Source organism: Narcine bancroftii, chromosome 4 (genome assembly GCF_036971445.1).
Source record: "Narcine bancroftii isolate sNarBan1 chromosome 4, sNarBan1.hap1, whole genome shotgun sequence".
Classification (NCBI taxonomy): domain Eukaryota; kingdom Metazoa; phylum Chordata; class Chondrichthyes; order Torpediniformes; family Narcinidae; genus Narcine; species Narcine bancroftii.
In genome coordinates this window covers 309,414,593-309,442,513 of record NC_091472.1, presented here as the reverse complement: position 1 = coordinate 309,442,513, position 27,921 = coordinate 309,414,593, and the positions used below count along the sequence as shown (strand labels likewise).

Below are 27,921 nucleotides of genomic sequence, written 5' to 3'. Positions count from 1 at the left end.
CAGCTGGCCAGCTCATCCCACACACCCTCCACTCTGTGTGATGTGTGAAGAAGTCCCCCCCCCCCGCCAAACTTTTCCCCTTCCACCTTTAACGGATGTCACCTGACCTCAGCGGAAAAAGCCTACTTGCATTTACTATGTCTACACCTCTCATAATTTTCTCAACCTCTATTAAATCTCCTCTCATGATAAAATCCTAACCTGCACTGCTCTTGTGTTTCCCTGCCGTGCCTCCCTCCTGACGTGCGGTGTTCACATATGTCACGTGCCCAACGATACAAGCACACAATAGGCTGGACATTATCCCAGAAAGGCCACAAAAAAAGATTCTGGACAACAGAATGGATTTTTAGAAAAAACTCACATCCTGATAATATTTAAAATAAATATTTATTAGTGATTTCAATATATTCCACATGCATCCCAAGTTAAACTATTATACAATTTTCTTCAGCATATAAATCCATAATAGAACAATTTTATATATAAAGTACAAATTTAGAAAAAAGCCTTAGGTGTTAACATCTTTATGAATCTTGACCCATGACTGCATCCTATTCAAAATTACCAAAAATTCACAATTATCAATTGAATTTATACAATACAGTGTTTTTAAGACCACCCCAAACCAGTTTGTGGTATTCAGATACTTGTCCTTTAAATTCTCATTTCCTCTCCCAAGCAAATCTAATAACAAAAGTCTTTTGTCTTCTCAAAATGTAGTAGACTGAAGATTTCACAGATTTTAGGAATGTTGTCATTATAAAGCAGTAGTAACGATCTATTAGTCTTCAAGTTTGCCAAGTGATACAGTTATTGCACAGGAAGCACCTCATAGAGGTCCGTGCCTTGAGAAGAAAATGTTACATTTTCTACGCCAGTGTTACAGCAAATATAATTAACTTAAGTACAGTAACTTTAGGTAAAAGTGGAATTTCAAGTTTTAACCTTACCGCAGTGTATGTGTTAAGACCCCAACAGCAGGCCACTTACAAAGCATACAACCAATTTTAAGTTTTACATATGTCTGAGCATTAGATGGGGTAACCATTTTGAAGGCACTTAGTTAGATGAAGCAATTAATCAGTGTACAAAGCACGAGGAGCTGTGAAAGTTCACTAGATACATCTCCAAATTAAGTGCCTCCTGGCAGCTCTGCATATCTAAGCAGAATGGACTTGAAAGGCAAATTCCACCAGTATAAGTGGTCAGAAGCCAGTAAACAAGTAAAACGGGAATTAATTACATTGTGCCAAGGAGAGATTCTTCAGCAATTCATCCCTGAAAACATTGAGAGAAAAACAAAGTAATTTTAATTCAAATTGAAAATCATAACCAGGTAGTCAATTCAAAAATATTTAAATCAAGTGTTATGGCTCGTAACTAATACAAATTTGGATTCAATATCTTGTGTTTCAATGCCCTCTCATTTGTTAACCAACGTATCAGAAAACAATGCCCACATGTGAAATCCTTACTTGGTTCAGGAGTAGACCTTCTGACGCCTGCTCCAACTTTGCCACTGCTTGTATCACTGGTAAGCTTCTAACTTGGCTCCATTTTCCTGCACTCCCTCCAAATCCTGCGTTTGCCTAATAGGTAGATAATCCCTTGCAACCGCTGCAACCGTGTCTGCCTGTCCTGCATCGGACTTGTCAGATCTCTGCTTTGTATGAACTCTAAGGCTGTGCTCCACCGGAACGTGCTCCATCTTTTTGTCCCCAGAGGTGGGGACATCTTCAAACTAATCATTATCTGCTTTATTTTCCACAAAAATAATTATAAAAATTCAACAAAATTGCTCTCATTTAATTTCATCAATATTGTTCTAGCATCCATAAAAATAATCAGATTGTCTGGTTGGACTTAAAATTCGTTCTCTAATTCCTCTCAAAATGGAAAGAGAACAAGCGATGCAAATCCAAGATTTAAAAAAAAACCCAAAGGCCATTCGGCCTTTCACTTTGCTCCACCATTCAATATCATCTAAATCCAGCGCCTTGCTCCAGAATCTTCCAGCGCAGAGAACAATATCTAACCCTCTCTTGAATATATTCAAACGATTTGGCCTCAAGTTAGAAAAGCAGAAAATGCAGGGCCACAGAACAGATCAGATCGCATTCCTGGATGCTGGATTGTACAGGGCTCTGTCTAGTGACCACACACCTGGATTTAATTTCTCTGGTTGTGTACAGAGCGAAGTAAGCTTTCCATACTCCTTTAGGGAGGCGTCCCACAAAGCAGACTGAGTACTGGGGCATGCCGACATTTGATCTTGAAGGGGGCCTGATGTCATTTGATGGCTGGCCTCCTTGCAAAGGCTTTTTAAGTATTTAAAGGTTCTGACAGATACTTAAAAACTATTCCAATATATTTAAAGTCGCAAAAATAATTAAATACATTAAAGGTGACAGAGTCACAGTTTTACTGCACAGAAAGAGGCCCATCAGCCCATCCTGTCCATGCCACCCACATAAGCTTATTCCTTATATTAACTTGTGTCCCTCTCAACCTTTCCTATTCACAGACCTATCTCAACGTTTTCTGAAATGTTGTCACTGGACCCCACCTCCCTGGATTCTTCAAGCAGCTGGTTTCCCCATATCGATTATCCTCGACGTGATAAAGGTGCCCCTCCAGTCCCTTTAAAATTTTCCCCTCTTACCTTAAACTCACATCCTCTAGTTTTAGTCTCCACTACCCTTGGCGGCACGGAGAAGTGTTGCAGTTAGTGCAAATTTATTACAGCACCAAAAACTAGGGTTCCAATCTGCCACTGTCTGGAAGGAGTTTGCAAGTTCTCCCCATGTTGGCAAGGGTTCCCCCCACCTTCCAAAAAATGTTCAGAGTTTGTAGATTAATTGATGTACTTGACGGCTCGAGCTTGTGGGCCGGAAGGGCCTGTAACTGTGCTGTAGGTCTTAGAAAAATAAGATTGGTACTACACATTCACCTTATCTATGCCCCTCATATTATTACCTCAAAATGGTCACCCAGCAGTCTCTTGCCACCCAGGTTGAAAGGACCCAAACCTTTTACATCTCGTAACTCAAACCTGCCAGAACCTGCAACATCCTTGTGAATCTTTTCTGCACCCTTTCCAGTGTAATTTTGCCTTTTATAATAGGTGTGGTGGTATGAGGGGATTATTGCTGTGTTGTACAAATATGACAATGTTTTAATGGCACAAACATTCTACCAAGAGCACACTACTGGTGCTCACTGTTAATTTACACAATAATTCTACACTTATAAGAACACAAGAAATCGAAGCAAGAGTCGCCCCTTTAGTTCCTCACGCCTGTTCTGCCTTTCAAGTAACATCAAGGCGAACTCTTTATAGCTCAGCAGTACTATCCAGGACAAACTCCACATGCCACAAGTCTCTTCATACCTAGAAATCTATATTGAAAAGCCCTGACACCATTTGACGGGTCACCTCCTGCAAAATCGATGTCTCAAATACATCTGGCAAATCTCTCAGTGAGAGAATTCCAAAAATCTACTCTCCTCTAGGTGAAGAACAACTTCTGATTTGTCTGAATGGCCAAATCCTTATTTTAAGACTATGATCCTTGGGCCTAGATACACCAATGAACAAAAACATTCTCCTTGTGTTTATCCTGCCCACACCACAAGAATTGTGTGTGCATCAATTAGATCAAATTCCCCCTCTTCAAAATTCTAATAAGTGAAGACCCAGTCTGTTACACTTTTTCCACATACAACAAACCTGCTCTTTGGCCAATTAATTGTAATTAATTTCTTCCTCCCTCCTCGTGTAGGGAGATCAAGAATATTCCTGATGGTTTAGCCAGTGCTCCATAGAATTGCAGCAAAGTGTCTTGGTTCTTGTAATCAAATCTTCTGTGACAAAGGCCAATGGGCAAATCACTTTTCAATCCCCTGCCGTACCTGCAACTCAACTTTTAGTGATTCATAGGAGAGGACGGGTTCCTTTAAACACCAACACCTTTCAAACTCTCACCATTTAAAATATACTTCTTCTATGATTTTATTTTGTCCAACTTTTAATGGATCACATGGCATCGTTTTAAATACCAGCACAATTCCCATTCTGCTCAACAAAGTCTTGCCTTAAAAATGCTGCGACATGAGGGGTGGGAATAACCAAATCAAACATTGCCCATGAGATAGGCAAGAAAAATCTTTGTTGGCTGGTTCAGCCGATCAGCCCAATTGCACTACACGCCTGTCCAACACTTTGAATAAAGCCGAGGAGGACAAGATGTCTGCAGGTGCGGGAGACCGAGAGCAATGCACAAAAGTGCTGGTAGAGCTCAGAAGGTCACACCGCCTCCACAGAAGAGCATTGGGCAGTCGACCCGTTTCGAGCCTGAGTCGACTGCCTATTGGCTTCCATGGATGCTATGTGACATTTGGGTATTGAATAAAGCAGACGTTACCCAAAATTCAAAAGATTTTCAAACAAATAAAGGATATTAGAGATGGTTACAATTTTTAAGGAGAAATAAAACTATTTCCAAAGTTAAAACCTTTAAACACAAATAATTTAGGAGATGTCAGTTAACTATTTCCCATGGTCTCTTGAATGTGTATCTTAGATTTTGCACTATGCTTTCTGCCCGGCTTGGTAAGGAACCCTCCATTGAAGTGCAGGTGGAACTGCTCACTGTTCCCCTCAATGACCAGGCAAATACAATGTGTTATGGTAGATGTCTACCGATGAAAATGCTGACAGATCTAACTGATTAAACATCTTTAAATAGTGGATTTCAAATCTAGATAAGTAACAGCACAAAATGCTCACTCGGAACGTCTGCAAGGGAAGTATTATCTAATTTACGCATTTAAATTATTTGAGTTTAGATCTTTCTTTAAATTGAAAAAAAAACCAGCAGAGTACTTCCCAGATTTTTATTTTCACATCAGGTTTCCAGCTTCTTTCAGAACTGATTAGTTACTCACTGTAGTTACAGCTACTCTTCTTTATGCCCAACATCTTTACCAGATGGTGATATCGCAGCTAGAAGTCCACCCATAATTTCACGCTTTATTTCTCCAACAATTGATTCCTTTATCTGATGAGAATAAAAGGAAATTGTATTAGTGGTACACCATCTTCATTCAATTCAAAGGCCATAACATCCCCTCTATGTTTTTCCTGGTAATGGTTATCCTCAAACATTCCTACATTCAGGTGGATAGGTAGCTGCTCCCAAGGATCTGAGACCTAATAATGTTGTCCTTGGGATAGCCTCAGGAGGTGCAGGAACATTACATTATATTGTAATGGATCTTTCATTATAAAATATACAGTAAGTTTGTGGGCTGGATACAGGGTTACACATAGGTCACATCACATTTATAATACACTCAGAAGTGAGGTCATTTTTGGAGTTGACATGCCTTGGAAAGGTAGAGCTATAGAAGAATTGAAGTGGTCTTAACCAAATACTCAAGTACTATGTGTGGTTCTTAAAAGCCTTTTTGTGTATGCTGGCAGCTGTTTCAAAACTCAAGTACCATTTGAATTACCTGTGCACCTATAGTTTTGGACTAAGATTGAGGTCAGATATTTTTGAAGAAATGAAACTGAATCAGTGATGCTGTCATGTCACATGATTTTGAGAAAGGCTATTACTGAAGAAATCAGACATTATGAGTCAGTTGGAAGGAATCGTACCTCCTGTGAATACAGGATTGCTTTCTCTGTCAAGAGAAGTTTCAAAATCCTTTGAAAAGGATCTATGGCCTTATTAAAAGAAATGGTATTTTAAAAGAAAAGAGCCACTCAGACTGGTCTTTTAAGAAACAAGAGGCAGCTTCATGTGTCCAGAGGAATGGTCATTTTTGATTAAGTTTGAAATCATTGTGAAAGATACAGACTCTGTATCTCCTAGGGAAATATAGGAGGAAGTTTGTGGAAAAAAAACCACTCGTGATTGAAGAATTTTGTTCGTATGAAGGAACATGGTGTTGAAAGCGACTCTACAAAAGTGTGAGTTTTAAAGAAGTCTGATGATTTGATGTTTCAAAATACTTCATTATTACTTCTGAGCAACAATTTAAAGAAAATCTGATGCTTCACTCTTGTTTCATAATTACTTCTGAAACTCAATTTAAAAAGATCTTCAAGTTCAAACAAGATGTTTGAAACTGGACTTTAAAATTGACTTTTTCCAGAATCAAGTTTCAACTGTAATAGTTTGGGGTTTAATCAGTCGCGCGTGTGCGCACATATGCATATATATTTGCGCATAGTGAGTGGGGTTAAGTTTAGACAGAAATAAGACATGTTACTAATAGTTCAATTACAAATATTATTTTGAATATACCATTATCTGGTGAATTTTGCATTGTGGATACCTTGTTAGCGCATAACAAAATTTTTTTTAGTTGGTTACAATAACCTTGTAGAATGTTACACCGGCAGGTGTAGAAAGGTAACAATCACAAAACCCTGTATTTGGCTCAGCATATAGAAAGAAAATCCATCTGAAGCAGCTCGACCATGAACTGCTATAATAGGTCATGCCTTGAAAGAAGCTGATACTAAATCAAATGAAAAGTGAATGAGAAATGTTATAGTAATTTAAATAGCATCATCGAGCGAAGAAAAATGGATAGAAGTACACAATACAGTGAATACTAAAGGTAAAGATCAATCAACAAAACAGAGCAAACCTATCACTTTAAGGTGATGCAGAATTAACAAATGAAACGCCATGTCAAGGAAATAGTGATTGATTGGATGGTCTAATGTTCCCCACTGTCAAAGCAATATTTAGAAAAAAATTCCTACCATTCTTTTTCTCCCACTGATGCAGTGAGACCTTCTTTTGACTTACTTATGAAATTATACGAGACCAGAAAACACAGATGTTCCTCAAGCTTCTGCCCGATTTAGTGCCATGACCTGCCCCTAACTCCCAGGGTACCAGGCTTCACCTTCAATCACATACCCCATGTCTGTTCTTCAACTCTAATGTTGGTTCTTTACCCATGCCCAGCAGAACAAAAAAAGATAGCCAACCTTCCACTTGAAAGTTAAAATCACTCAAAGAGAACAATATTTTTTGGGACATTTTGAGAAAAATCAAAAACACCCTGCCAAAATCTTACTCCCGAACAGTAGACCGGACGTGTGTGATTCTATACTACGAGTGATTCACTATGAGTGGCACAGTCACCTATTTCAGGGACCCTACTGAGATTTAGTAAGCTTTTAATAAATGATCACTAACCTCTTGGAGAACATCGTGGAATGCTGGATGCTCTACAATATGGCTTATTGTTCCTTTAGATGGAGAAGCCTCTTCAGCTTCAGGTGGATCCAACATCTGGCTTATTGGGCTCTGGTCCGAAATTCCTGATGGCGATTTATTTTCTGTAAAAGACTCCCCCTGGGCGGCTCGTGTCGGCTGTGAGGGAGTCAGCTGAACAGAAGAGCGATACACTTGCCGGCTCTGCAGTGGTGTTGAGGTAGCTTGATTCACTGGTTTACCATGTGGCGCAGTAGTGCATGGCATACTTGGAGGACCATGATTTAAAAAGCCTGGTGCTGAACACCGAGACATCCAGCCTGGGCTTGAAGAGCGGGAGCATGACTCCAGGTTAGTGTAGGGGCCACAGTAGGAGTGTGGGTAGTCATAGTCTTCACCAAAATGTTCAGAGATACCCAGTTCAGATCGGAGATATGACTGTTCCCTTAAAAGCTCAGACACCTGAATGTAACCAAAGTCAAAGCAGTTCAACCAGCAATAAATCAATGTTATACTGAAAATTGCCAAAATATTCTTAACCCAAAACACTGACTGGCTGGTTTCTCTCCATGGATGTTGCTTGTACTACTGAGTCCCACCCACCTCCTCTTTATTTAAACAGGTTTGCTGCATGCCATAATGCCAGGCCAGATACCTAATTTAATGCAAGTAAATGGAAAATCCTTAGCATCTCTAAAATGAAAAATGTTCTTAGTTTAGAAGATATATCCACCACCCTAAAATTGCAATATTTAAAGCAACATCTTTAATTCATTACTTCGTGACAACTAAAAAAAAGCTTTCATCTTTTCATGCCAAAATTGTACGCTATACAGTGGAATTATTTAGTTGCTTTAGATTTCAGATGGATTTTTTTTTTTAAAACCTCAAAGCATTACCAGGTTTAAAAAAAAATTTCAACTGTGACAGAGTTCACAGATATGTTTTTGGAAGATAAATTAGGAAAGGTTTGTTAGAGTAGGTTACATAGCAACACTTTAAAACAGATCTTATTTAAAATATTGGAGCTCTGCCCCATGCCAGACATATCAGCTCCACAGCTTTTGCAAGAGCTTTGGAGAGTGCTCAAGAGACTTCACTAATGGATTGTTGTTTACAAAAGGCAACAGATTAAAGATCTTGTTGGAGCCACAGATTGTCTGGAAGAGACCTGGTTGTTCTAAGAGGGTTTTGCGAGCAGAGAGGGAGTCAAACAGACTTTCTCTCAGAGATAGAGACAGACAGAGATCACTTCTACAGTGTTATAGCCAGCAGAAGCAACTGGGACTGGAACAGGACAAGCTGGCAAGCTTTTGGAAAGCCCCATTTGGAAGATGGCCTGGTCAAAGACCTTGTGTTTCATGCAAGAGGATAGGACTAGCTGTCAAATGTCTCACTTGGAGTAGGAGAAACAAAAAGGAACTCTGTGGTGTCTTGAAAGAAAGGTCATCATCTGGAGAACCCTGAAGTTTCGTCAGCAAGACACTGAAATGGCTGATGGAAGTACATCAGTTGTGGATGTCCCGGAATAACAAAAATTTCTCTGAAAGCCGATAAGACCTTCCTGAGCGGTAACCATTTACCTTTCAAACACCAAAGGCTGGTGAACTTTATAAACGCTAAATTCTGTGCACAGTATAAGAATTGCCTGCAGCCAGTGAACTTGGAGGAATGAGAAGTGAGATTGGACTCATTCAAAAGTGAGAACTTTTCTGAACTTACACACACATTACACACACATGTGCTTAGCATTAGAAGGGGGTTAATATAGGTTAGTTAAGTTAAAGTGTGATTCTGTTTTCATGTTTAAAGATAATTAAAAGCAACTTTTATGTAAGGAACCATTTGTCTTGGTGAATATCTATTGCTGCTGGGTTTTGGGGTCCTCTGGGCTCGCCACACAATCAAAAAAATAATCTGCAGGAGGAACTGAGCAGTTAAAAAGCAGCAGTGGGATGATTATCAGTGTTTCAGGTCGGAGCCCTTCATCTGTGTTGGGGGAAGGTGGAGCCCTGAACGCTGACCACCCTTGCCACCCAGTAATGCCACTCAGCCTGCCAGGTCCCACCAGCAGATTGTTATTGCTCCAGATTCCTGCATCCCCAGATTATAATTTTCAATCATCTATCTTACTCAATTTCATTAAAAAATCCCTTTTTGCGGCTTTAATATTTGGTGTTCCATAGCTCCTTGTAGCTTTTAGTTCTTTCCTTCCAAAAAAAAAAGAGCCCTTCAGAACTGCAGAAGCCACAGCTTCCTGCATATAGGCGTGATGCCAGGAATCTGTTCCTCATCAACTGCAGCAAACTTCTGAATGTCAAAAATGATCTTTCAACATATAAAAATCTGAAGCCTAGAACAACTGCTGAATGCCAGAGCATTATACTTAGTTAAGACTAATAAAATATACTGTCATCCACAAGTACTTAACCAGCTGAGTTCATAAATCAACCAATAATTGATAAAACTCAGCATTTTTCTGCATCTTGTTGGGTGGGAGGGGGGGGTGGGAAATAGATTTGAAAATACAGCCAACTCCGATTATCTGAAATCCTCAGTCATCCAACACTTTTATCAGTTATCCGCTTAGCTCCAAAAATTTTTTTTTTTTTTTTTTTTTCCGGATAATTGAGGATTTCCCTTGTTGTCTGTTATTGTTTAAACTTTGTTGCAAGTGATTTGGTGTTGCTACTGGGCTTTTTTTTAAAAAAAGTTATCCGAAAATATTGTTTATCCGAAATAGGCCCGGTCCCGACATTTCAGATAATAGGAGTTGTACTATTTATTGATTAACAAGACAATTACTGCTATCTTGTAAATCCTTTTACCAGATAAGTTATTAACTGAAATAAATACCAAAAATAAACAGATATTGAGAATCTATAATTGACATCATTTTCTGGCGACTAAGTCAATATGCAGTCTTGACGATCAATGGAAAAATGTGATCTTTAGTGATCCAAGTGATAAAGTGATTGAGTAGATGAGAGCTAGAATGTTTACCACAGGAAGTTATACAGATGCAATAAGATGCCAAGCACAATGGATGAATATGGCATGGAATATTGGACTGCAGATGCTGGAATGAAGAGTTGAAGGAACTCAGAAAGTCAGGCAATTGGAGAGGATGGTGGGGGTGGGTGAGGGAAGATTGTGGTGACTGGAGGAGAAGGAATTGTCAATACTTTGGGTCGAGGCCTTAATCAGGACTGAGAATGAAGAGGGAAGATGGCCAGTATAAAAGGGGAAAGGAGAGATAGGGCCCAATATGTGTTTGGTGAACCGAGGAGTTGTGAAGAATGACAGGCAGATGGATCCACATGGAGGAAGGTAGAATTAGCAGACAGAGGCATGTAGACGATTGGTAGAAGCAGAGCGAAGGAACTGGGTTGGGTGAAATAAGGTGGTGAAGCTCCGAGGACTACGAGTGCTGGAAGATGGTAATGGCAACCATTTGGGGAACTGTGAAGGGTAGATGTAGCTATTTAGGGAGGGGTTCCAGTGTGTGAAACATGTCGATGGTAGGTCTTTGGAACTGAGAGGGGGGAAAAGAAATGAAAATGAGAGGTACAGAGTTCACTTGATAATAGGACTTAGGAGCAGGACTAGGCCATTTGACTTCCACCTTCATCCTCTTCACTTCCCAAGCACCTTCTCCTTGGTAATAGCAACTACACCAACTTCTGCCCCAACTCTTACACAACACAGGCGTGAAGACCGATGCAAAACACCTACCCAGTCTATCCGCCATTTCTTTTTGTACCCATTACCAATTCTCCAGCAGTCCGACACCCACTCTTACCTACCTCTTTCTCTTTGTAAAACAGGGGGGGAAAAAAACTTTCAGTGTCCTCTTACGTGATCAGCTGGCTTACCTTTTATCTTTTCTCCCCTTATTGCTTTTTTGTTGCATTTGTGGGTTTCTGAAACTACCCAATCCTCTGGCTTCCCACCAAGTTCATGCCCTTCCTTTTGCTTTTATGCTGCCTTTGTCTTCCACAGTTGCCCGGCCCTCCCATTAGATGGTTTCTTTTTGGGGATGATGAAACAATCCTGCATCTTTCGACATTCCCAGAAACCCTTACCATTGCTGCTCTGCTGTCTTCCCTACTAGGGTCCATTTCTAATCAGCTTTGGCCAGCTCTTCTCCCATGTCTCTAATCAACAGTAAGACCAACACATCTGATTTTATCTCGTTTCTCACAAACTGCAGAATGAATTTATTATATTGTGATCACTGGCCCCTCATGGTTCCTTTGCCGACGCTCTCTCATCAAATTCAGTGCATATCAAGAATTGCCTTTTCACTTAAGGGCTCAACCACAAACTGATCTTTAAAAAAAAATCTCATAGGCAGTCTATAAATCCCTTCTCTTGTAATCTAGCACCAACCTGATTTTTGTTGTCTACCTGAACAGCCTATTTCTGCCCCTACGTCTTTTAGTTATGGTCTTACTTGAATTTCCCCCAACTACCATAATGGCACAGTTGGTGTAGCAGGGCAGCATGGTTGGTGTAGTGGTTAGCGCGATGCCTTTACAGCACCAGTGATCGGGACCGGACCAGGGTTCGAATCCCGCGTTGACCATAAGGAGCTTGTATGTTCTCCCTGTGTCTGAGTGTGTTTTCTCCGGCAGAGGGGGGTGTGGGTTAATGGGATGTAAATTGAGAGGTATGGGCTTGTGGGCCGAAGTGGCCTGTTACCGTGCTCTATGTCTCAATTTTTGTTTTAAATTGCTTTCTTACAACTCCTGTTGTAATTTGTATCCTGTGTATCCTGGCTGTGATTTGGAGGCCTGTATGTAACTCTGATCAGGGTCTTTTCACCCCTGAAATTTCTCAACATTATCCACAAGCATCCTCTTGCAAAGGATTTGATTTCCTCATTTGCCAGATCTGCTCACCTCCTGTCTTTTTGATAGGAAAGATAAACGGAGGGAGGAGGGAAAAAGGGAAATACAGGAGGTAAGTGTTTCCTGAAATAGGAGAACTCAATGTTCATACCATTGAGCTGTAGATGATCTAATGGCAGCAACATGGACAACATGTAATTTGGGTTAATATTTCATGCATATAAAAGATGTCAGGTTTCTGTACAACCTAATGGCATAATTCAGTGGAGTTTCAATGTTCTGCAAAAAAAAAAAAAAAAAATCAAACTTATTTACCGGCTCCATTACGTTGAGAGACGAGGAAGACATAGCATCTGTATTATTTGCAAAGGTTTCCTGTAATACGGAAGAAAATAATGACTTGATAGAACAAATTAAAAGAATGAAATAAAATTGACCACCCAAAACCAAATTATACAGCCCTCCCCACAGGTATTTTTCTCCATAATCGAAAATAGACCCAATTCTTTCCACCAACCAACCCATCAATTTGCTTAAATTGTCTCTGGTCATGGTCCGAAATGACGTTTTCTCAGATAAAAAAGGCATTACACCAGAGACTGGAGGAAGGAAAAAGAAAATTTGCCTAACACCCCTTTCATTATGACAACGTGGGCGGGTTTATAACACAAATCCATTGTTTGACCGTGCCATCCAAGGACGATTGCAATTACGTTTAATGAACTCACAGCACGAGATGGCATTCTGAATGCAGCGCACTGGCTTGGGGCTTTGAGCTGCTCTTCCAGCGCGAACGAGCGCTCCTCCAGCTGGAGTTCCAACTCCTGCAGCTCCATACGCACATAGTTCCGAAGGTTTTGCAGTTGGTCAGCCTCTTGCCTGCACAGAATAAATTAGCTGCCTTTTCTTGTTTGAATGCTCAGAGCATGCATCGACATAACATTTCAATGAGCTAGCACAAAGTACATGATTAATTTCTTAACAAGTAAATCACCCATTTGTAACTCACACCATTACAAGTTTCAATGCCCATCAGAGAGGGAACGCAGATCCCTCGATCTGGTGTTCCCTCCGAAGAGCTGCATTTCTATTTGAGCAGGTTTACTTATGAACAACCTCTGACGCAGAGGTAAAAGTGGTACCAACTGAACCACAGGTGAGGCTGCAGGACATTGGACTGGTTAAAAAAAAATCATACAATTTAAATATCAAGGAACACAATGTGGCCTCCACGTTGGTGAGGCCAAACACAGACTAGGTGACTGCTTCACCAAACATCAGCACTGTGGTCGAGCCAACCATTTCAATTCCATTCATCATTCCCACACGAACATGACAGTTCTCAGCTTCATCCATTGCCAGGGCAAGGCTAAACACAACATTGAGGAACATCACTCATACTCCTCAAGGACGGCCTTAAACCTAATGGCACGAACAGTAATTTTTCTAATTCTATCTGGTCCAATTGTTTCCCTCTCTTCTTTATTTACTCCTCCATACCTTTGTCTCCAATTCCCCTCACTCCCACCATGGTCTCTCCCTCTTCCTGTCTCTCCATTTCTCCCACCTTTTGTCCAACACCCTTGCTCCTTTCCTCCTTCATCTATACATCTTCCCCCCCTCCCTTTTACTTTATTCTCAATAAGGAGCCCAACCCAAAATGTTGACTGACTATCTCAACTCTTGCTGCCTGACTTCCTTCCTGTTTCACATTCTGAACAAATTCACAATTTGTTACCAATTCCTTAATGAGCAGTTCACATACAAACGGTTTTAATAACAAAACATGACACGAATAAACATAGAAAATGCTGAAAACACTCGCATCAGGCAGCAAACTGTGCAAAGAGAAACAGAGTTAACACTTCTGGTCAAAAAACCCTCATCAGAAATGGGAACAAGGTAAAAGAATTGGGTTAAGGTGGAGAGAAGGTTTGTCTTTTAATAGGCTGAGTAAATGAGAAAGAATTATTTGGAATGGGGCAATGGATTAGTAAATTAGAGACTTTGTTCTGATGTAATATTTGGGAGCTGAAAGGTACTGGAGTCCGTCGGCCACTGTTTCAGGGCTTGTTTGTGGCAATGACTTACATCTCGTAATGATAGAGGGTGGTGGTGTTATATTCCTTAATGTCATAGAGGGAGTTCTATTATTAAATATATGTTTATGAATGGAGTTACTTTGATGTTTCATTTTACTTTAGAGAATTGATTTGACGCGGAATTTAAATTGGTTGATGGAAGAGCTATGAGATTCTTAATAGATAAATGATTAATTAGGAGTAATATTAGATATATTGAAATTTAGCATCTAGAGTTGATTTAAAATATAAGATTTAGATACGTAATCTCTAAAAAATTCCCTCCATATTTTATTTTGTGGTGGTGGGGGATAAAACAAAATTATGTCTCATTTTGCATCATGTCTAATGTATTGTTTAAGATGAAGAAATATAAGATTTATGTTTGATGCAAATGGTAAATAATTATTTTTAAAAAGGTGGAGAGAAGGCACAGGGAGAGAATATATGTGACGCATTAGGACCAAACCACAGGGATCAGAGTTGTTAATGATGCATTTAGAGGGTGAGAAAGTAATGTGATGTATTGTGAATAACAGGCCATGATGTGCTGGAGGGGTAGAAAATCTGAGTTAATATCTCAGATAGACAACTTGCAGGAAAAACATCTGATATGGAGGTATCTGAAGTTGGAGCATTCAATATTGAATCCAGAAGGCTGCAATACACCCAGACTAAAGGTGAAGTGCTCTTTCTCCCACGTGCATTGGACCTTGTTATAAACAGTACAAAAGACCACTGATGAAGAGATCAGACTGAAGAAGAATTCAAGAGACAGGCGACAGGAAGTTTGGAGTCTGTGAACTTTGGCATCACAAAGGAAGGAATGAAGCAACAAATATATGGCTTGTAGTACAAATTATGATGAACGACTTGCTTAAAATAGCAGCATCCGACAGGACTTTGTGTTTGTTTAAATTAGACACATTCTAAAAATAAATCGAGAATGGAATCTGAAGAGGATTATACAGACCCATTCAATCAAGCATCTGCAATCCCTCCAGCCTGAAATCGCTTTACAGAATTTAATTTGGAAAAAATACATATCAACACATCCTCAGCACAAAAACAACATACAAAGTTCATTCGCACTTTGCTGAAGAGCAAAGATGACCCTTTTTTTAAAAAAAAAGTCTTGATCATAAAATACCAAACATTTCTCCTTCAATTCTATCCTTCACTTGTCAACATTCAAAACCACGTTTTGTAGAGAGTCTCCCTGCTGGATCCAGGTGTTGCAAAATTATGTGGATCCTTTAGTAATAATTGAGCAATGTAATGTGAAGTGAAAATATTGCTTCTCCATTAAAAATGAATTCCGAGGATTATAAAGCTCACCTCTCCTCATCAGTTAAGTGTCGATAAACGATCGTTTGTTGCCTCAACATCATGAATTCCAAGTCCATCATCTGAGTTCTAAAAAAGTTCAGATTCCTTCTCATTATCTGCAGCTCTTGATATGTGCTCTGAAAAGTTCAGCAAAAAAAGACTAATGAAAGTTGGCAAATAAACTGTGTTGGCTCAGATTTTTCTCCAGCAAACCACATAAAGGCAGCTGCCATAACGTAGATTTATCTGTGAACATTCAAGTTCCAAAACTGCCTGAATGTGCAAGCTGACAATAACAAAGTAACACATCAGACATCAAGGAAAAAGGGCAAACAGATTGAAGAGTTAAGAAATAAACACCAATGACCCATTAGTATATTAGAATAAGTGAATTTAATGTTAGACTGAAAAAGTGAACAGACAAATTTAGCAAAAATACTTTTGAAGCCTTTACAATTTCTGGAAGAAGTTAAAAAATGTTGAAGTTAGTTTGATCTAACAGATTGATTACAATTATCCCACCATTAAAGAGACACTTTTAATGACAAGCTTGCTCGAACTTCCTGCTTAAACTCCAGAGTTTGTATTTACTGTTGCACAATCAGCAGGTTTCGTGTTGGTTTCAATGACGCGGTGAGGGTCAAGTGTTCCTAAAAATCTAACCCCGGTGCAGAACCCCTCATTCTGCAACGTAATTTGCAGATGTCAATTTAGCAACAAAATCTGACTACTTCCCTGCATCATTAAAAAGTGGAAGTGTTTGCCGCACAGATCACCTGCAACTTCTCAGGTAATGAAACAGTATGCGCTAAGGGCAGCGTCAAATGGGCAACGTTCATTCCTATTACGAAAGAAGCAAGTGCCAGCTACGCCCACAATGGCCAGATAATGACTATTTCTAAAAACCACTTGGACTGGTTATCTGATGGCATTATCCTAGACCTACCTTTACCACTGAACAACTGGCAAGAAACTTAACTGCCTCACTTCCTTACCAATCCAGAGATCGGGTGAAACTGGTATGCTGCAACAATCGACTCTCAACACACCACTGTTTTTCAACCATTTATAAAGCACAAGTCAGTATTGCTCTCCAGTTGCTTGCATGAATGAAACTCCAACAATACACAGAAAGCTCAATACCAATACAGCAGGGTGGCCAACCTTTCAATTTTTAAATTAGACACAAGCACAGTAACAGGCCATTTCGGTCCACGAGTACATATTGGGGGAGGTGTAGGTTAATGGGGTGGCACAGACTCATGGACCCAAGTGGCCTATAATTGTGCTGTATGTCTAAATTAAAAATTAAAAGGTTGGCCACCCCTGCCATACAGCTGTCGTACCCCATGTCACTGGCAATCATATCCATGTAACTAAATATTCACTCCTTCCTTTGCCACCGCACAATAGCTACGGTGTTTGCCATCTGCAAAACACACTACAGCAACTAGAAACATCAGACTTTGCCCTTCAATTGCACAAACAAACCCCCCCCCACAAGCTCCATCACCCAGAAGGACAATGGTAGCACCACTTGCAGGTTGTCCTTAAAGTCACATAATGCCCTGACCTGGAAGTATATCTCCTTTTTTCTTTGCTGCAATGTAAAAAAAAATCCAGCAACTCTCACTGCCCTAAATGGGAATGAAACAAATGGGTCATAGCCCCATTGCACAAAAGACCCCTGAGGAGCAGGATCCCGTGAATATCTATAGCTTCTATTTCTAAAGAGAGTAGATTCACAAGAGGGACTCAATTCTAGTAGGACAGCAACCTTGCTCAGCCCAGCTTCCCACTCTTGCAGTTAGAAATAACTACGGTTTTCAAATTGCAACACGTTTTTAAAGCAACATTTTTCTTTGCATCCAGCTTGTGTCTTAGACAAGATTTAGAGTAGAAAGAAAAGAAACCTTGGAATACAGGTTTCACTTCAAGGTGTGCATTTATTGCCCGTTGTCTAACCATGAGTGCATTTGGTATTGGGACTCCCACAACAGAGAGGATAAAACTTTTGATTTGCTCCATCATTACGCCACAAATCTGAAATGCATCAGAAATGATTTCTCACATTGGGTTCTTCATCTTGGCAAATATCTCCCATAGTGATGTGAGGAGAAGAAGCTTAACCATATTTTAGATGCATCATTGTATGGAAATGCAACTTGCATGGATGTGGCAAGTTTTCCCACTGGTGACACAGGCAGGATGATAGTAAAGAGGTTCGATAAATAACCTTGCAGTGAATAATTTCCATCGTCCAGTTCAAACTTCTGAAAGATTGTGGGGCACACCACAATGATCTGATTACGTTTCAGAAAACAACTTACTTCGTATATAGGCAAAAGTCCACATCTCGCTGATGGATAGGAAGGGAACGATAGCTCAGAGCTCTGAAACATTGGGATCTGCAAAGCAAAACCAACATCTTGTTTAACAAGGGACTGAAATTATCGGGAATTTAATAAAAATTGCTTCTAAAAAAAATTTGTGATTTATAATACAACTGCGTCAATCACAGACAAGAGATTCAAATGATCTAGACATCAGTACCGTGCCAATAACAAGCAACTATGGGATCTCAAGTCCAGAGATGGCACTCACTCAGAGATATCCAGTAATAAATTTATTTCCCCAATTCTTGAAAGAAAATTATGATTCATTACCCGAGAAAGATTCTGCACTGTGTTCCTTATCTCAGTAAGGACTCTGCGAAGCTGTGATTCAATAGCAGATGGAGGATTTATTGGACTGTGACGATAAGGATGTGCCATGGGTCTCTGAGGGTACACAGATCCAAAAGTTGATGCGAAGGTAGGTTCCATGAGGTTGGGAATGCTGCACATACTTCTGGTTCTCAAGTGACCATACAGAGGCTGGTCGTGCCAATCTGAGGGGAGCGAATGAAGGGAACAGCAAGACTGCGTCAAATGTGATGGCACTGATAGCGGCTGCGAGCCAAACATTTGTGGTGCCTCCTCCTGCTTATTCAAAATGAACCGTTTCCTATTTCTCTCTTTTTTCCCAGATGGGATAAAAAGCATGGATCGGCACACGGACTGCTCACTTTCGTCATCACTGGGAAATTCCCCTTCCTTCTGAACACAATATCTATAGGTGATACTTGGCGAACTGCCTTTCGTGCTGCTGTCTGGTGTCAACTGGACGTTCAGCGATGACACCACCCGCGCTGGATTGAGCAGTTTCAATGGAAGGGAGCTGGACCTCTGAAAAGAAGATCTCCTGAACTCTGCCACCGTGTCATTCTTCGAGGCCATCTCCCCTTCTCTCATGATTCGATCGTTTGCTTTGGTCATTGGACGCCTTGATCTTCCAGAGGTGATAGAGACAGAATATGTTTGTGTTTTTGCTCTCTCGAGTACCGTGCTAACCTTGTCTATTGAGGAGGAGGAAAAGTCCACGGCTTTAGAAGTAGCATTATCAGGTCTGGAATGCCAGCTTAGGATAGAGTCTATGCTCTTCCTTCTTTGTCCATGCCCACAGTGCACAGAGTACATTGGAATATCTTCCTCACCTTCACCTTTCAGGTTCACCTCACCATCAGTAAAGCCTAATGCGGTCTGGTCAGCTGATTGTATGGAACCATCCAGGCCAGTACCTGACTCACAGTCCATCTCCACAACTCCTTGTTGTTCAGAGGAATCAACTACAGTAGTGGAAGCCAACTCCACATTCAAATCTAATGCGGTTCCTTTCAAGTCCAACGTCAAATCTTTCACTGGTGTTTGAGATGGAGTGAAAAATTTCTGGTCACCACTCAAAGGAGTCTTAAGGTCATCCATTATGGAGGTGACTGTGGTCTCACTGTCACAGCTGTCGGCGCTGCTCCCCATTGCTTGCAGGCAACCATCTGGCCCCTTTGGAGAAAGCAGAAATGGGGGAAAAAAAAACAATTCATTTAGACATCGAATCAACCCATTACTGATTGATTTAAAAATATGACTATATCCCTTTAGCTATTTGCTTTTATTTTCAAGAAAAAAAAGTGAAAATTGAAATTCAAATATGCAAGAAACATAAACGACCCATTTTGCGACCGATTACAGACTTCTAATAGACACTTGTCACAAACTATTCAGCTGCTACGTGTCAATTTAACTTTTAAAACATGATGGAAAATACTGGAACCATTGGAAACCAATGGACAGGTCTCATTTCAGTAACTACAGTCGCAACATTATTTTCTTGTTAGTCTGGTAAACTGGCTGCTAGTAAAACTAGCAGTTCTCAATAACTCAGCGTGCCTGCTATCTTTTTTTAAAATCTGGCCTTGGGCATCCTTTTTAAGGATATTGCTGATATCGTGGATTAAGCTGCGCCTTTAATGCAAATCGCATATGTAGCTCAGACATTGAGAGAGGATGGACCGTTATACCAAAGCTACACTAGGGGCAAAATAAAATCCATGTTGGGTAAGCTGCAGGCAATTCCGAAAATATTAAAAATTAATAAAACGCAAATTCATCTTTAGCGGGAAGCTTTGATGACCTTCCTCATAAACACCTAAACCACCTCAACAGTTGCCACTGATCACGCGCATTCACTCTTTATCCGGACAGCTAATCTTCAGTACTAGGAAATTTCAAATAACTTATTTATTTGCAATACCAATTTTAATGCACAATAAATAGGAAAACTGTGTAACTATGGCAGACAGAGAAGCAGAGACTATCAACAAGTAGAGAACATTTACGAAAGGCATTTTGTGATTTCCCTTTGGTATCTGTGAAGTGTACAACAGCAGCATGGTAACTGTTGGGATGGTAGAGAAAAAGGATGCTTTGCAACTTGTGTCCCTGATTCCAAGATGTGTGCTTAAGCCAAGGATCGAAAAATATTGTAAATTGGCACCACATAAGGTATAGGAGAGGGTTAGAATAAGAATTATGTTGATTTTTTTTCCCCCCACCAGAGTATAAAATGTAAAATTAAAAGGTCCTTCTTAATTGTGCGATTTGCAGTCTAGTATTAGACTACATTTGACAAATGTAGATCGTTCCAAGAAACAGGACATGTGAAGAAATTATAACAAAAATTGAACAATTTAGAATGAAGTCCTATCAAGTTAAAATGACACAATCCAAGAGGTGAGAAAGGCACTGGATGGGTGGGCATTTTGTTTGATATAAAATGAGGCCAACTCCTGTGTGTGTGTATGTGTGTGTGCGTGCGCGTTTTTTTTCCCCCTTCTGTACTTTTAAATGATCCTTTGGTAATTAGAATAAAGTAGTTTTTTTTTAAAGTGATAAGCATGTGTAGGGAGTCCCCTATCTTTGAGAGTTTGATCAGAAAAGAAGCAGGAAGAATTTAAAAAAAATATATTTGTGACAGCTACCTGAAAATGTTCGTTTATGGTTAATCTGAAGTAATCTACCCATCCAACGTTATGTACAAGGAGCAATATATAAGAAGTAATCATAATGTTAACTAAACTACTGAAAAGAACAGCATTCTTAGTGACAAAACATTAGGTTCAAAGTACAAAGAAGAATGAATAATGCAAGGTCCACTGAATCTGAATATGACACCAGATGAGCAACATAACATCCGAGTCCAAAAGGATGCGATAGGGGATACAGCTGTCCAATTTAAAAATCAATGTCGATTATTTTACAAATGCAAGTATCCCCTCCTCAGCTTTTAAAGATCTTGGATATATGACCTATAGCATCTGCTTGGTCTCAGTCAGCAAAGAGGTCAACAGTATCCATAGATATACGTTTCAACTGCAGTTAGAACAGATTTATTAGACATTAAAGATGGTCTTACGAGTCATGCATTAGAAATCTGACACCTGCTGACATACTGAGCCTTTTCTGGATGGGTAATTTAAAGTGGATGCGCAATGTAGATTGGGACATATTTTGTAAGCTCACTGCTGTGGCACACTGCTTACCTCTGGTCCTTAAATTTCAATTAGCAATTTGTAAAAGGAGATTTAAATTCAATTAATTGAACTGTTGCAAATTTAGTGAAAAAATACAGCAAACTCTGGGATTTTTTTTTTAAAAAAAGCTTTGAAATTTACAGATGGTGGGGAGAGAAAGCGGGAAATTGGAATTGCTAGCATGTGGTAGGAGATCCCATAAGGTTCCAAAAACCGTGCCAGTGAAAGCTACTGAAAACATTTGCGTGCATGGAGCATAAGTGCGGCTGGAAATATAGAGAGCAAGCACATCATGAACCCAAAAGGTGATTTAACAAAAAAAAAGTTACAGCATAGAGATCGATGTTCCAGCTAAAAGCAGACTTCAAACTTCCCATATTTAAAATTAATTCAGCACAGAAATGTCTCCCACAAGCTGATTTAATTTGTTTGCTGCTAACTGCTGTTTACCGGAAAATTCTGCAGGAAGGTGCGTGACAGAAGTTTTCTGCACTGCAATGTTCCTCCGCAAACCTACTACGCCCACGCAGAGGTGCAATAGCTGACCCCTTGGAACTGTGAAAATGAATAGAAGAGCGATGATGGCGGAAGAAATGTCCTTAACTGGAAGCCATGTTTGCCTAGTTGGTTCAAGCAGCAATCCTTCTTAACAAGGAATAAATATGGGACCGGGGTGATTCAGTAAAGACCTATATTAAAACTTAAATCTGTAGCTTATCCTCTTTTTTGCAAATGTTCCCTCCCTCTGAATACCATGGAACATTTAACAATTAAAACTTTGTTGTAATAGATTAAAAATTTCTACCTGAGAATGTCCAGTCATGTCGGAGGATGGGTCCTCTGCAAACCCACTACTATCAGAATGGGAACTGGTGCTTCTGGTAAAATGTTCTGAGAAATACAAACGTCTTTCATTAGATCACAACCTAACTTACAACATGCACAAATTAAGAGCAGGAAATGGAAACAGCTGCTGGAGAATTTATAATGGCCAAGTTGAAAGTACTGCATAAACCAGAATAAAATTGGCTACACGAGTTGGATCAGGCTCCATTAATTAATTGTTCTGCTACTGCTTCTAGTTTGATATCTGCAGAGTCGCACTTCAGATAGAGTTTTGGTAAAACATTTACAGCATCTGATTTCCCCCCCCCCCCCAGCCAAAATAAGCCCTGCATAATTCATTGATTGAAGGAAAATTACTTTGAACTAAAGGCTATTCTTACCTTGATTGCAACACATTCCATATCATTATGAGGCCTAATAGCTCCTTATAGCTAAACAATAAAGTTTCCTACACATGAAAGCTGTTAAGAAAATGTTTTGTTTTCTGTTTTTTTCCCTTCAGTAATGGAGGGCCAAGAAGTGGTGCGCTAATTCTCAAATTGCCTTCCCGAATAGGCAGCCACCTGACAATTTTCCTCAAATCTCTCATCTTGCCAGCGTCTATATCACTAATACCTGTATTACTCAAACTCAGTGGTCCTCAACCTTTTTCTTTCCACTCACATCCCACCTTAAGTCAACCCTCTGCCATCGGTGCTCTGTGATGAGTAAGGGATTGCTTAAAGTGGGATGTGAATGGGAGGGGAAGGTTGAGAACCGCTGCTCTAGACCCAATCGTTACTGAAATATTTGGCTTGAGAAAAATTGTCATTGGCCCATTTCCTTTGGAGCTCTGAAACTGTGCACATAACGAGTCAATGAGGGACGATTAAGCCAGAGGTTTCCAACTTTTTCTTTCCACCCACATCCCACCTTAAGCAATCCCTTACTCATCACAGAGCACCGATGGCACAGGGAATACTTAAAGTGGGATGTGGGTGGAAAGAAAAAGGTTGAGAACCTCTGCTCTAACTGCTGTGATGGTCCCTTTGAACTTTCTGTCCAAAGAGATATTTGGATATGCTTCTCACCATATTCTAATTCTGCACTTCCCAAATTTCTGAACCCACTCAAAAACAAAAATGCTACCCCAAGAGGAAACATTTCCGATACACTCTTAATTGCATGGCAACTCAGCACACATGGGGAATTCCTTACTATTCATCAGTCAACCTTACAGAGAACCAAATTGATGGTTGATTTTTAGTCATCCTGACATGAACATTTATACAGCTCCAGTAACTGACACTGAAAAATAATAAGTTGTCAGTTTTTTTTAACCCCCATGAAAACCTGCGATAGATGTCAAATACAGAAAACTACCACCAATGAAGTTGGAATTCTCTTGGTCTGCAAGATACAGCTAACCTTCACCATGTTCAGTTGTGCAGAGTGTCACCTGCTATAAATATTCTCTCTGTCCCTCTGTAACTGTATCCTCACCTCATTAATCGGTAGATCTCCATCAGTGCAGATCAGCACCTCCTCCTCAACGACCATCAACGCAAGGGCACACCAAGGTTTGTGCACTTGGTCCACTACCCAATGTAGGCCCATGAATGTGCAGCCCAATTCAGCTGCAGCGCGGTCGACAAATCTGCATACGACACCATCATCTTTGGTTGAATAACTGGAAATGATCAATCAGCTTGCAGGATGGAGATTGAGAATCCATCTGGGTGCTGGCAGAACAGCAGGTTGCTCTCAACTTCTCCACGACCAAGCAAACTGATTGCTGATTTTAGCAAGGAGGCTGAAGGACCACACACCTGTGCAGGTTGGTGGGAAGGAGGTGGAAAGGGTCAGAACCTTCAAGCCCTGCAAAACTGTATTTCGGAAGATTTCTCCAGGAGTCAGCACAATGAGGCAACTGTATTGAAGGCACACCAACATCTAAACTTCCTAAAGAGGTTTGGGAGGTCCTCAGTACCTTCTGCAGGTGTACGGTGGAAAGTATACTGGCTGGTTGCATCCATCACTTGGATTCAAGTGCCCAGGAGGTAACAAACACAGCCAGGTCCAAATCAGGCTATCATCTCCCATCCACTGCAGAGAACTATGTGAGGCATTGCCTCAAGAAGGTAGCAAACATCATAAAGAAACCCACATTCTATTCTTACTGCCACTTTTGGCCAGAGGAACAGAGCCTGAAAAGAGGCACCTCTACATTCAAGAGCAGTTTCTTTCCAACAGCTATCAGACTCTTGAACCTTCCTTTGTCACACTAATCGTAGGTTGCTGCAATAGGACTGCAAAGCACTTTTTTTTTGCATTAGAATTTCAGTGAATATTTATGTATTTATTGTTTCTTAATTTAATTCATTTACTTTAATATTATAGTTTTCTTTACAAGTACCTTTACGGTTGCAGCAAGTAAGACTTTTAGCACAGATGTATATTGTACAATATTTATGACAAACTCATTATCATGTTATCCACCTTTCCTCCCCACAGAGGGAGTAAGATCATGTATGGAGAGAGGGATCAATGTATTTTTGTCACTCAAGGGTTGCAGATTTAATTGGCACAGAAACAGAAAATGCCAGAACCACTCAGCAGGACACGTGGCATCTGTGGAATGAAAAGCCAAGTTAACATTTCAGGTTAAATAAATTTGAGCAGAACTGAGAGAAGAGGGAAAAGGAATTAGCCTTCCAATTTGCTTTTTTATTCTTTCCCAGTTGCGACAGCAGGTCTTCGAACTGAGTGGTATCTGTTTTTGTTTCAAATCCCAGCATCTGCAAGTATTTTCATACGGGCTGGCACATTTGGTTCAAAAGATGCTTAGAACCAATTGGGAATTTGCCGTCATTTGAAGAGCAGGTTATAACTACGCCAATAGTTAAATATTCATTTATTTCCCCTCTTGGTAGCATTTGTTGCATTGTAAATTGTAGGTTGCTAACAGATTAATGTAAAATAACTTCTAACAACTTTCCTAATTCCTTGCTTTGAAATGACTAATATCCCAGGTGACACAATTTTGCTTCCTGGTTAAAGTCCAACCTGGTGTTATCTGATCTATTGCAAAAAGGAATCTGTCAATTATCAACTAGGTTGCAGTCAAAATCATCTCAATGTTGTTCCAAAGTTTGCTTTACCTCTTAAACAAAACAGGATTGCACCATAATTATTGGAGCCATCTGTTCAGATTCCTTTTTCACTAAACAAGTTACTAACATCAAAACACGCTAAACAAGCATCACAGTTCTTGTGCTAAATAGTGATATTGGTAAATCAGGTTCACGTTCAAAAAGGGAACCAGCCAGTTACATTCAAATCAATTAACATGCACAACTTCTCTTCATTCTCCAACCACAGCCTGCAAGGGTCTGTTCATAAAAACTTAACATGAAGGGATTTGAATTTTTCTCCTTTACTATATTCTTCTTGCTATTTTTTTGTATTATTTGAGGGGTTTTTTTTCTAAAAAAAGGTATATATTATTTAGAATATGGACTATGGATATGATTTAATTTATGTTAGTGTTATACAGAATGCCTTATTTAGTTTGTGTAACTGTCCATATCATCTTATTGAATTTTTTTACTTGTATAAGTACTTTATTAAAATTAATAAAATGTTTTAAAAAGAAAGAATAAAAACATTATTAGCTCTGGTTTACTCACAAAAAAAAAACACCGCAGAGAACTCTTTTTTGGCACTTGCCATGTTTGGAGTTAAAAGAAAAAGTTTGAAAACCGCTGTTTTAATCATCCCTCATTGACTCGCTATGTGCACGGTTTCAGAACTCCAAAGGAAATGGGCCAACGACAATTATTCTCAAGCCAAATATTTCAGTAACAATTGGGTCTGCAGCAGTGATTCCCACTCACATCCCACCTTAAGCAATCCATTACTAATCACAGGGTACCGATGGCATACTTATGTGAGTGGAAAGAAAAAGGTTGAGAACCACTGGTCTATTTAAATGATTGCTCCACTTCTTGGGTTAATCGGTGTTAAGCGTTAGTTCACCCTGTGGCCAGGACAGTAGCGGCGGAATTTCTCCACATTACAGAATATGATTGCCAGCTGTTTAATTTTTGGTGAGAACTGCAAAATTAAAATGATTGGCAAATGGGTGACATTAAACAAAAACAATTTCAGGATGGAGCTGTGATTTCCTTACAGCCCATGACTTTGACAACATTTATCCGAATTTCACATCCTTCTGCACTTCAACCAAGTGGTGGCAGCATCCACAAAGCTATCATGGTTGTAAACCAGGAACCTGCTCTCGAGTGCATTTGATTTCATGGAATCTTGGTTATGCTGTAGCCAGAAATTGCACTTTGTAAAAGTAGTTATCTCGCGATTTCAACAACGAGTTTGTCTCAAACTGCCTAGAATGTGGATAAATATTCTGGAATCCTACTGGATACATTCAATGCCTATTGTAAGCTCTAATCTCAATTGAAATAGAAGCAAAAGATCTTCTAACGTGGTGTGAGCTAATGATCTATGCAGACATCTAATTTGTTTTGAAACCAGCAAGGAAATAAATGTGACAATTTTAAATCTTAAAGAAATCTTGAATTAATGCTAAGCAGTAGAGACTTTTCACTTATATCTGTGGCTTTGTTTTATCTGGTTATATAGTTGAAAATTTCAAATTCAACTTTGTTGATGATCTTGGTGGAACTCATGGTCTGAATAATATTAGTTTAATGGAAGTACCGGCTAATTTTATTAATTTCTTATTAAATAACTTTGCAGATCCTCAGATGCAATTGCCCTTTTCATAAATTAGATCATTTATTCTAGATTAAAGCATCAGATTTGTTCCTTCCGCAAACAGTCGCCAACATAGAATAAGAATCCACGTATTCACAGGCAAATCTGAAATATATGATCACTACAAAACTACAAGTTGTCTAATGGTTGGCCATGCAATATTCTACAATGGAAAAATTCCACACACAAATTTTTATCACTTTGTATAACTCAACATAATCCACAAAGTCATGTCAGTACAAAAATCAAACTGCCATTTAAGTATTAGATAGCCAGCAACTCTTCTTCATCCATGGTCCATGCCCAGACATGCTCTTACTTTCTGCACATTATTGATATTTGATATATTGTCCAAATGGAACTAAATTCTATGAAATGAATATTCTGAAGTAACCTGCCTTGCTTATGACAAAATTGAGCATAATTTAATGTCAAAATTATAATGAGATTTACTTATGCATGAAATGTTACAAATGCTTCAACTGTGAGGCGGCACTGTTAACATAGCATTAGCGCAACGTTGTAACAGCGCCAGTTATCGGGAAAAGGGTTCGAATCCCGCACTGTCTGCAAAGAGTTTGTACATTCTCCTCATGTCTGCGTGGATTTTCTCCCACTGTTCAAAATACACCAGGGGTTGTTGTAATTGGACGATAGGGCTTGTGGGCCTGAAAGGGCCTGTTACCGTGCTGTGTGTCTAAATTAAAATGGATGTGGAGTTAAATACAGCACAAAAGATGCTGCGAATTTCATGATTATGGTATTTCACTATGTGACTCAGTACAAAACCGGCTGCCGTTCCAGCATCAGTGATGGGGAAATGTCTGGAGAAGATCTTGGGGATGAATTTTACGTCGGGAAAAGCATGGACTTATTAGGGA

General features: G+C 39.7%; 1 protein-coding gene across 5 annotated transcripts in view; it reads right to left on the bottom strand.

The window, feature by feature from the left end:
• Positions 1-371: 371 nt before the first annotated feature.
• The window catches only part of itprid2 (ITPR interacting domain containing 2), a 176,588-nt gene continuing 149,038 nt past the window's right edge, over positions 372-27,921 (bottom strand). For all 5 annotated transcript variants that reach the window (XM_069935873.1, XM_069935877.1, XM_069935872.1 and 2 more), the window contains exons 11-19: positions 22,224-22,309; positions 18,177-19,388; positions 17,841-17,918; positions 15,520-15,647; positions 12,829-12,979; positions 12,416-12,475; positions 7,230-7,709; positions 4,951-5,063; positions 372-1,281 (exon numbers count right to left, since the gene is read on the bottom strand). In XM_069935873.1, the coding sequence (XP_069791974.1) occupies positions 4,962-5,063; positions 7,230-7,709; positions 12,416-12,475; positions 12,829-12,979; positions 15,520-15,647; positions 17,841-17,918; positions 18,177-19,388; positions 22,224-22,309 (2,297 nt within the window). In that variant the 3' untranslated portion in view covers positions 372-1,281; positions 4,951-4,961. The remainder of the gene's footprint in view (positions 1,282-4,950; positions 5,064-7,229; positions 7,710-12,415; positions 12,476-12,828; positions 12,980-15,519; positions 15,648-17,840; positions 17,919-18,176; positions 19,389-22,223; positions 22,310-27,921) is intronic.